This window comes from Arachis ipaensis, chromosome B04, assembly GCF_000816755.2.
Source record: "Arachis ipaensis cultivar K30076 chromosome B04, Araip1.1, whole genome shotgun sequence".
Classification (NCBI taxonomy): Eukaryota; Viridiplantae; Streptophyta; class Magnoliopsida; order Fabales; family Fabaceae; genus Arachis; species Arachis ipaensis.
The window spans coordinates 32036931-32047467 of NC_029788.2; the positions used below are offsets into that span (position 1 = coordinate 32036931).

The window sequence follows — 10537 nt, forward strand, 5'->3', positions numbered from 1 at the left end:
AGTTAAACATGATTTTAGAATTATATAGAGTGTGTGTATGTGTTAGGTGAGAACTTAAGTTAGTCAAAGATTCAAATTATACCTCACTTGGCCATACATATATCCTCACCCTTACCTTAACCCCATTACAACCTTGAAAAGCCCTCATGATGTTTGCATTTGTACACTAAATATTTGTTGATTGGTTAGATGAAGAACAAAGTTTTAGAAAGCATGACTAGAGGAGATTCGAGTGGATTAACCCTGACACTTGAGTGATTAGAGTGCATATACACTTACAGTGAGGGTTCAATGCTTGATTCTGTGTTCTTGGCTTTCATGAGCACTCTTCTTATAAGTTTACTTTTTTTGTCCCTTATTGTGTGATTTGAATTAGTGAAATCTGATTTATGTTTGTCTTGAAGAATTTGTTTACTTTTAACCAAGTAGGTAGAAGCATTTTAGCATATAATTGCATTCATATAGATAGGTTGCATGGCATGAGTCTTATTTTTGCCCCTTCATTTTTTTGGTTTCCTTGAGCTTAGCATGAGGACATGCTAATGTTTAAGTATGGGGAGATTGATAAACCACTATTTTATGGTTTATCTTGTGCTAAATTGAGTGGTTTTTATAAGTTCTTCGCACACTTATTCATACAAACTGCATGATTTTACAAATCCTTCCTAATTTTGTTCCATGATTGAAAACTTGCTTTCTAAGCCTTTAAATTGTCAATTTTTAATTCCCCTTTATACCATTCGATACCGTGATCTGTGTGTTAAGTGTTTTCAGGTTTTATAGAGCAGGATGGCTTAGAGGATGGAGAGGAAGCATGCAAAAGTGGAAGGAACACAAGAAACTAAGGAGCTGAGCAGCGAGGATCGACGCGCATGTATGGCTGACGCGTGCGCGTGCATTGGCGCATCATACAGCGTCGCGTACGCATGACAAGCGCAGAAGTCTATCGACGCGTACGCGTCACGTCACGTGCTGCAATTACAGAAAACGCTGGGGGCGATTTTGGGCTAATTTTGGACCCAGTTTTTGGCCCAAAAATACAGACTAGAGGCAGGGGGCAAAGGGAGACTCAACACACTTTCACTTTCACTTAGTTTTAGTTTAGTTTTTGAATTTTAGAGAAAAAACACCACTTCTCCTAGGGTTCTTAGTATTCTTAGTTTTTGGCTTTTGGGATTGGATATTGAGAGAGCTGCTACTACCTTCGATTGAAGTTTCCATCATTATAGTTTGCCTTTCTACTACTCTGCTCTTTTGTTTTCCATTTAATTGCTCGTGGTCATATTTGGATATTGTTAATTTTGAATTTATTAATGCAATGAACTATTTTTATATTTAATTCTATTACTTGTTTGATTTTTTTCAATCAATTATCAGCTCAAAATTTGCTTTTATTAATTTATTTTAATTACCATGATTCCTATTTATTCTTATTCCATGTTGTTGAAAAATGGCATTCATGTTATGATTTAAAGCTCTCAACTTGGCTTGGGAGTTGATTAATTGGAACCCCTTGAGCTGGAATACTCAAGTATTAATTTGTAATTGGAGATTGCTGGCTAACTCACTTTTCACTAACTCTAAACCTTTCCTAGGGAGGGATTAGGACTTGTGAATCAGAGTTAGTGTTACCCACTTAACATTCCTTCGCAATTGCAAAAGGATAACTGAGTGGAAGCAACAACCTTTTACTATTATACTTGGGAAAGTCAACAAGGATAGAAACTCTAATTAATCTTTTCTTAGCCAAGGCCTTTTATTTCAAATACATAACACCTCTTGCTATCATTCACTGCTTTGATTTTTAGTTATTTATTTTTCCATTCTCAAACTTCAAAAGTTTCTCAGAAAATTCCTGACCAACAAATTGCACCTTGTGTCAACTCTTTGAGAAACGACCTGGGAATTCTAATCCCAGTTATTTAATTTTAATTGTGACACAAATTAAATTGATAGTGGAATTTTTGTAAGATCCGGTTAATTAACGGCTAATTAACCCATAAATGAGAATTTATTCTAGAAAGCCAAAAAGTTATTTTTATGGCTTAATATGATAGAGGAAATGGGGCTTAGGTTGTGTATATGTGAATATTGGAGCTTGATTGGTGATTTTGGAAAGCTTGGAAGAGGGTTTTGTGTGATAAAATCATGAATTGTTTGAGATTGCCTATTTTTACTGCATATTACTTGCTAATTGCCTAAATGCCTTATCGGTTCCTATTTGTAAATCTCTTATCTGATATAACTGTGTTTGCTATATTATACTCCTGCTGGTGGTTGGGAGGTCTGAAGGAATTGGAAAGGGAAGTATTAGTTAGACTGAAGAATCTTTAGTCAGTTGCCACTTACGGTTTAGCGGAATGGACTGACTATGCTTCTGTGCATTCTCTGTATGTGTGTTATGTGCTGTTAGTATATCTACTTGATATAGTTGGCATAAACGTTCATGAGCATGCATTTGGGACTTTGAAGCACTAAACTTCCGATATTGAGACTGATCAACTTAATATCGATTGTTTGGTGTGTATAGGAACCAGATGGCGCCTCATGGACGAGGTAGAGGCCGTGGGAGAAGACATACGAATGCTCGTGCGCCGGAGACTAACCCTAATAACCCGGTGAACTTTATGACTGCGTTGGAGAACATGGCTGCTGCTATGCAAGCCACTGCTGAGGCTTTTGGTCAACAGATGAACAACCATGGTAATGACGGAGGTAGAGTTCAGGGCCCGATGACACTGGCAAACTTTTTGAAGGTTAATCCCACTAAGTTCAAGGGAACCACTAGTCCGACTGAAGCCGATACATGGTTTCAAGCCATGGAACGAGCACTGCAAGCGCAGGTGGTACCTGAAGGGCAGCGTGTGGAGTTCGCTACCTATTTGCTCATTAGCGAAGCGTCGCATTGACTGAGAAAGGAAGTCACAAAGGATCGTTTCCACAGAACCGAGGCAAGAGCTTTGCACCTAGAGGTCCGTCTTTCAAGAGGGAAGGTTCCTTTAGGAGGCCCAACAACAACTACTCCCAAGGAAAAAGGTTTGGGAAGCAGCCTCAAAATGATCAAGCTTGTACTAGGTGTAGAATTTGAGGCAGGAGATCATGTTTTCTTGAAAGTTACTCCGACCACAGGAGTAGGTAGAGCGATTAAAGCAAAGAAGTTGAATCCTCGATACATTGGTCCATTTCAGATCTTGGAGAGGATTGGGCCGGTGGCGTATCGGGTGGCTCTACCACCCCACCTTTCAAACCTGCACGACGTATTTCACGTGTCGCAGCTTCGAAAGTACACTCCTGATGCTAGCCATGTGTTAGAACCTGAAGGCTCCTAGTTATAATCAATCATTCATAATACTATACGTACTAAATTTTTGTTTTAGAGGTCGTAATACCTTGCCATCTCTGAATTATGACTTAAGCATAAGACTCAGTATGGTAGGGTGTTACAATTTTCGTCGGTTAAGACTGTACTGACAACGTTATTTTCATTAGAATTCTTAACCGTCATTTTTTCACCCATCAAAAACCCTCACTCAAATTTTAAGTTGCCATATCTTTCAATCCGGAGCTTCGATCGCCGCACTGTTTTTGGCCACGTGTTCATTGCGATGAGCTCTACCAAACCCATATAACAATTTGGTAAGTAACTTGTATTTTCTTCTCAGCCACTCTTCCCTAATTTCGAAAATTAATGACTGTATGTGTTGAGATTTTGTTGATTTTGATATTTAGGATCAAGCTAACTTAGTGGGTGTGCCGGGTTTTGGCTCAATTCTTCCATTAGCAAGGTGAGAAATGTTTAATCCTTGTTAATTTATCTAATTAGTGAACCCTATGATAATTTTAGTGTTGTTTTGTGAAATTAGTTTGGATTGTGTATTTTGGAAACAAATTGGTGGTGTTGGAGACTTGGTATTAGACTTTAGGGAGCCGGAGACCTATTTGGTGTGACTTTGGAAGCTTGGGTGTTGTGTAACAATGAAAAGTTGTGACGTTCCGGGTTTTACGAGGAATCGACCAAGGTAAGGTTTTGGTTTCTTATATGTAATATATAATGTCTTGTGAAAACTTAGGTTAGGTGACCGTAGGATAAGTTGAACTATGTGAATATGTTGAGGCTTAATGATTTCTAGTGATAATATTGAGTTATGATTAAAATGTGATGATTATTATTATGAATGAGGTTGGTGATATTTAATGATGATTGTGGTGATTAATGATAATGATATATTGTTGTTGATGATAATAAGTGATGATGATAGAGTGTGTGGTGGGGTTATGGAAGGAACGAAATTAAATGAATTGTGATGATGATTGGGGATATTGTCGGGGTATGAGTATGAATTTGGTTGAATGGGTATGAGTTGATATATGAACAAATGTTGTTATGTTAAGAATTGATGAGTATTAACTTGAAGTATATTAAATTGAGAACTTTGAATGTGTTGAGGGATTGAGGATTAAATAGTTTTCAAATAGTTGGATGATTGATTAATGGTTGATGAGTATTTGATATTGATTTTGAGTGTTTTGGAATTGATTTTGTTGATAATAGTTTGGTTTGAAAATGAGAATTTGGAAAGTAGAGGTTTTGAACTTTTTGGGTAAAACTTGATTTTAATGAACTTCGGCGATCCATAACTCGAGCCTCGGATTTTGGATTTAAATAAAATCTATTTTAAATTAAAGATAATTTTAAGAGCTAACGGTATAAAGTTTGTGGAAATCAGAATTTTGTAGAGGAAATTATGGGCGTCGAAAATTAGGTGCAGAAAACTGAAATTTTCCTAAGTGCAGAACACAAACCAGGAAGTTTGATTTGGGGTGCGCGTACACACACAAGGGTGCTTACCCACTGGTTGGGAAGGTCGTTTTGTTGTGTACATAGGCACAACACCGAAGAATACGCATACTATCCTGTTTTGCACAATAACTCCATTTTTCACCGTTTGAACTTCCTCGCAAGCCTATAAATCTCCAAAACTATTGTTTTGATGGAAATTTAATATTTTTGAACTATTGAACATTCCTTTGATTTTCCAAACCTCTGAAAACTCTTATTAAAACTTATTAGTAAGGTTTTGAGTTACGAAGTAAGGGTTAGCAAGTGAAAGAAGATAGAATTGGCATCAGAGGAGTTGAAGAATGGGATACACGAATTGATGAGATATTGAGTAATGGCTTTAGGGATAGATGAGTAACTCCTATCCAAGGTATAACATTGAGAATAGATGAGTAATCTCTATGTATGATGAGATTTTGAGAATAGACAAGTAATCTCTATCCGAGTTATGATTTTGTAGATAGATGAGTAATTCCCATGTGAGACTTTGAGGATAAATGAGTAATTCCTATCCGAGATGTAATTTTTAGGATAGACGATTAATTCCTATCCGAGTCATAAGCTGTGGATAGACGAGTAATTCCTACTTGGGTTATGGTTTGAGGCACTTACCTGAGTAGACGAGTAATACCTATCCTGGGTTCGGTGAAATACTGGCATGGGGAGACGAGTAATACATGTTTCATGTTGTGGTATTCTGTCCAGGGTTAGCTACCAGACATGTCGGGCTGGCTTTATAACTAACAGATGAGACTCATCAGCCATAGGTCAGGCATACATCATATGCATATGTTTCCTTTGTTTGATTGTGCATTATTTAGGTTTGCCTTTGTGAATTACTATGCTTATTTGCTATACTTGCTACTTGTTGTATCTAAATTTTACCTGTGATTGCTTTGTCTGTATTGCTTGTCTGTGCACCGGTGTTTCAGAGAGATGGAGGAGATAGAAGGTGAATTATAGGGTTTGAATTTTATGAGACAAAAAGTAAATTGTAAATTGAGGGATTAAGTTAGGAATGAGTTAGAACTTTAAGAACCTTAGATAACTATCCTGCTTATGGTTTACCGTTTTAATTCTTTAAGTTTTAAATATGAGTGTCAAAGTTCTAGAATTGCCTCTGGCTTTCTCGGGACCATATATATTATGTATGTGGGCACTATTACCATGCTGAGAATCGGATTCCATACGGATTTTGTTGTTTTTCAAATGCAGGTCGAGAGGCACCTCGTTAGGCGTCTGGATTACTCTGCAAGCAAAGTTCTGACTTTGGCTTTTGTGTTTTGTATATGTATATGTGTGTGTGTGTGTGTGTGTGTGTAGAATTCTCCTTAATATATGTGCTTTACTTTTGTACCTCATAGAGGTTTGATGGAGTACTAGGGTTTATTTTGAGTATGTTGGAACTTGGGATTTGTATATACTTACGTAAATATTCTCCTGCTAGTCTTAACTCCACAGGTTGGGCCTAGAGATTGAACGTTTTGTATCTTTTGAAAATCCCTTCTTATTTATTCATATGTATCTTACGTTTCTTCTTACGCAAGATTTGGTTATGTGAGCGCTGCGCTTTTCTTTTTTCACGATTTTGTTTAAGCTTCCTTTCAAGACTCATCGAATATTATATTCCTTCAATTATATATTATGTATGTACATTTTATTTTTTTAGAGGTCGTAATACCACATCACCTCTGTTTTACGACTTAAGCGTAAAGCTCTATGTGGTAGGGTGTTACATATCCCATTCCGGGATGTTAATGATTTCCTCAATGTTGACCTTGGTCTAAAGAGGGATTTGGTTGCCAAAGTTTATTCCTGACTTCTCTAGGTTGATCACCTGTCCTGATGCTGGGGTGTATTGATTGAGAATTTGAATCAATTAGTAAATTTCATCCTCTTTTGCACCTGAAAAAATAATGCAATTATTAACAAAAGATATATAAGTTATAATTGGTTCATTCGGAACTAATTTGACCCCAGATATTAAATTTTTGCTCAAGGCATTATCCATGAGAATAATGAAGACCTCTGAAGCAATAATAAATAGATAAGGGAAAAGTAGAGGTGGCAATGAGTAGCGTAAGGTTTAGATCAAACTCTAACCCTACTGGCACGTTGAGATTTTTATATAAACTCAACCCTATCCTATCCTACCCATGGGTTGAGAATATCCCAACCCTAACTCTACCCGTTCTTAACCCGCAAATACCCGACCCTACCCGCTGATTACCAAAAAGATATAACATTATTATATAACTTGATGATAATTTAATATTGAATTGACTTTTATGTAAAAAAAAATGTTTTAAATTATCAATTAATGATCTTCTCTTAGTGACTAAGGATCTTTTGTATTTAGTGAAAGGTCTTTAGTTCAACATGCACTTGAAACATATTTTTATATAAGTATATAACATATACTAGGGGTGTTCGCGGTGTGGTTTGATTCGGTTTTTGAGAGAAAAGTCATCCGATCCAATCGTCTAATTAAACTGCGGTTCGGTTTGATTTTGTTTTTTTATCGAAGCCATCCGAACCAAATAAAACCAACTAAAATCGATTTGGTTTGGTTCGGTTTGTCCGATTTTTTCAATCAATTCAAAAAAAAAAATACTACCATACTATTTCACAAAGTCATAACATTGAAATCGACAAACACAAATACACAATAGCTAACAAAGTCTTGGTTTAATGAAATTTAACGACAAGAAATTCAAATACGACAATTAAAAAAGTTTAAAAGTTTAATAGTCAACACAACTGAAAATAAAAATAAATTTCCATTAAAAGATAGCCAAGTTATGGTGTCTTCTCCAACAAAACAGTGAAACTTCTTAAGCAAACCAACCCGAAATAAAAAAGTTGTTACATAATAAGAACAATAATAATATAAGACTAGTAAAAACATTCTAATCTAGTTATACATTCTAATAATAAAGAGAACAATAGAGTTCAAGCAAGAAAATATTCTAAACATGAAATGAAACAAAACATGGGGCAATCTGATTGAATCCCAAAGTCCAATAGAGTTCAAATCAACCCAAAAAGACCTATGAACAAGAAGAAGGCTGCTAATCCTCCTCGAGATTGATCGAGTCCTTGAACTTCCCATACAAAATCTTCTTTAGTTCAGCCATCTGAGCAACCACAGATTTTTTTTCCTCGTCAAGCTTTGTTAGTTTATGGCTTGTCACCTCTTTCATGTTTTCTATCCTATTCTCAACTTCATCCTTTGTATTCTTTGCAAGAGTGTACATTATCCAGGGATAGTATTGAATGTCGATATTGATACTGATCAATCCAGCTAGGTTTCGTATATACTACATCACTCCTAACATTCTTGCCAAATGAAAACCAACACACTCACAAGTAAACTACATTTTGCCCATAATTACACTCCAGCAATACCCTTAGATGTTCCATTTTGATTGAGTAAAAAATTATTCTGGCTGAGGAAATATTAGGTTGCCGACATATTGGTTCTTACTTTGGGTGGATTGATCAAGTGGATGAATCTTTTAGGAATACAGTTATTAGTCATTGGGGGACCATTTTTGTGAGCAAATTGATCAATCGTTAACGATAAAAAAGATGGTTTATTCTGCAAGGTCCTAGCTCCTAACTTATTATAGTGATGATTAAGGAATAAACTAAAACCCCACCCCGTAACTAAATAAGTAAATCAATGCATATCCTATGATTTCTTTTGTTCTTTCAATCCATTTCTACCATCAAGTTATAAACTATAAGGATACATTTGAGTGCTTATTCTACTCATATACTAACAACTGAACTAAAAACAGAGCTAAATAAACAAAAATAAAAAAGAAAAATGAAAAGAAACAAAAAATTATGGTTAAGTTGGCGATTTTGATATCATCCTCGAGCTCATGAAAGCAATTGTTCAATGTTCTGAACTTATTGATGTTCTGTTCGTCCTCCCATGTCACTTCCATGTCGGATCCTCCTCCCTTCAACGACGAAAAATAAAATATCATAAATTAGGAGGGAAAATAATAGAAAGAAGATTGCGATTCAAAGGAATATTGATTCGAAGCTAGGGATTTTTTATTACCTGCTGCATGCTATTGACTCAATTTAGGGTTTCTTGATTCCAATCACAGTATCAGTTTCAGTGCCACTGGGAGCTACCGTTGACAACTCTCGAGGTAGTGGGCAAAACGGTCCCTTGCCATAGTTGGGAGGTGCAGAGAGCGAGGATGTAAGACCTAGGGAGAGAGTGGCTGGATTTCATACTTCGTTTGGGGTGGGGCTTAGGGGTTACTGGGTAGGCTAGGTTACGTTCATTTGGGGGTGGGGTGGGCTTGGATTTTTTAAGGTTTTTTTACCTTACCGGTTTGGTTCGGTTCGGTTAGAGTTTTTATTTTTAAAACTGAAAACCGAACCAAACCGCAATAAAAACAGCAAAACATGTCTTTTTCGATTTTATCGGTTTTCAGTTTGTTCGGTTTTTGGTTTTTTCGGTTCGGTTGGTCGGTTTAGTTCGGTCCGAATCGGATTTGAACACCCCTAACATATACATATATAGTGTGCAGGTTGGTCGGGTAGTGTTAAGCCTTAACCCGCACCCTACCCACTGCAAATCGGGTTGGTAACCTTACTCAACCGTGTTGGTAACCCTACTCAACCGGGTTGGATACCGGCGGATAGGGTGTATGCTATCACTCATGGAAAAAAGAGAGTCTCCTTGTCTTAGTCCTCTCTGAGGAGTGATTTCTATTGTTAGAGTGCCGTTTATTTTGAACATGTATGTCACGCTTATGATGCACTCCATCCACTTTTGGTGGAACCTAAATTGTTTTAGCACTTCTTCGATGAAGTTCCACTCCATGCTGTCATATGCTTTATTCATATCTTTCTTGATGCCTAAGTCTTGTGAAACATCTTTTCCTCTGCTTGTGATCCTATGGAAAGCTTCTTGCACAATGATAATGTTGTCCTAAAATAATCTTCCACTCACAAATGCACCTGGAATGGGAGAGACAATCTTATCCATGATATTCTGGAGTCTAGCCACCATTACCTTTGATATGATTTTATAAACATAGTTGCAACAACTGATGGATCTCAGATGATTCAGAGTTTCTGCATATTTTATCTTGGGAATGAGCACTACTTGTGTTTTGTTGATTAGCTTCGGAATAGCACCCTCCTCAAGGAAATTTCTTACCACAACATAGACATCATTTTGGATAGTATTCTAGTATTTTTAGTAGAATTGATCACTTAGTCCATCCAGACCAGGTGCTCTTGATCTGTCCATACTAAACATTGCTTGTATAATTTTTTCCTCTATGACTTCCTTCAAAAGATCTTCATTAATTGCTTCAATGACTCTAATAGGAATGGCCTTAGCGTAGTCGGTCAAGTTTGTAATTCCTTTAGATGTAAATAAACTATAGTAGTAACTTTCTGTCAGCCACAGGATCTCACCTTAATTTTGGATCCGACTTCCTTCGGCATTTTAAAATCTGTCAATGTAGTTTCTGTCCATCCTTTGAGCCATTTGATTCTAGCCCTTTGTACCCAATAATTTTCTTCTAGCCTCCATAGCTCTTTGATTCTTTGTTTTGCTTCCTTGATTTGTTCTTGTTGGCTAGTTGTGTGAGGGGAGTTTTGGAGGTGTTAAATTTTGATTTGCCACTTGATTTGTTCTTGAAGTTAGACTTATTTTAC

At 36.6% G+C, this 10537-nt stretch overlaps 1 protein-coding gene across 1 annotated transcript; it reads right to left on the reverse strand.

Moving 5' to 3' along the window:
- On the reverse strand, positions 7862 to 9075 carry LOC107637727 (probable prefoldin subunit 4). The gene is made up of 3 exons (XM_016341082.2): positions 8916 to 9075; positions 8685 to 8811; positions 7862 to 8144 (listed from the first exon to the last, which is right to left on the reverse strand). The coding sequence occupies exons 1-3, from the start codon at positions 8922 to 8924 to the stop codon at positions 7912 to 7914; spliced, it is 369 nt and encodes a 122-aa protein (XP_016196568.1). The 5' UTR covers positions 8925 to 9075; the 3' UTR covers positions 7862 to 7911.

What these genes read in the sequence shown, in the direction of transcription:
- LOC107637727 (XM_016341082.2), bottom strand. An exon ending in CAACTTAACCATAATTTTTT is followed by an intron (nt 8,145 to 8,684) that starts GTTTCTTTTCAT and finishes TACGAAACCTAG; the next exon opens with CTGGATTGATCAGTATCAAT.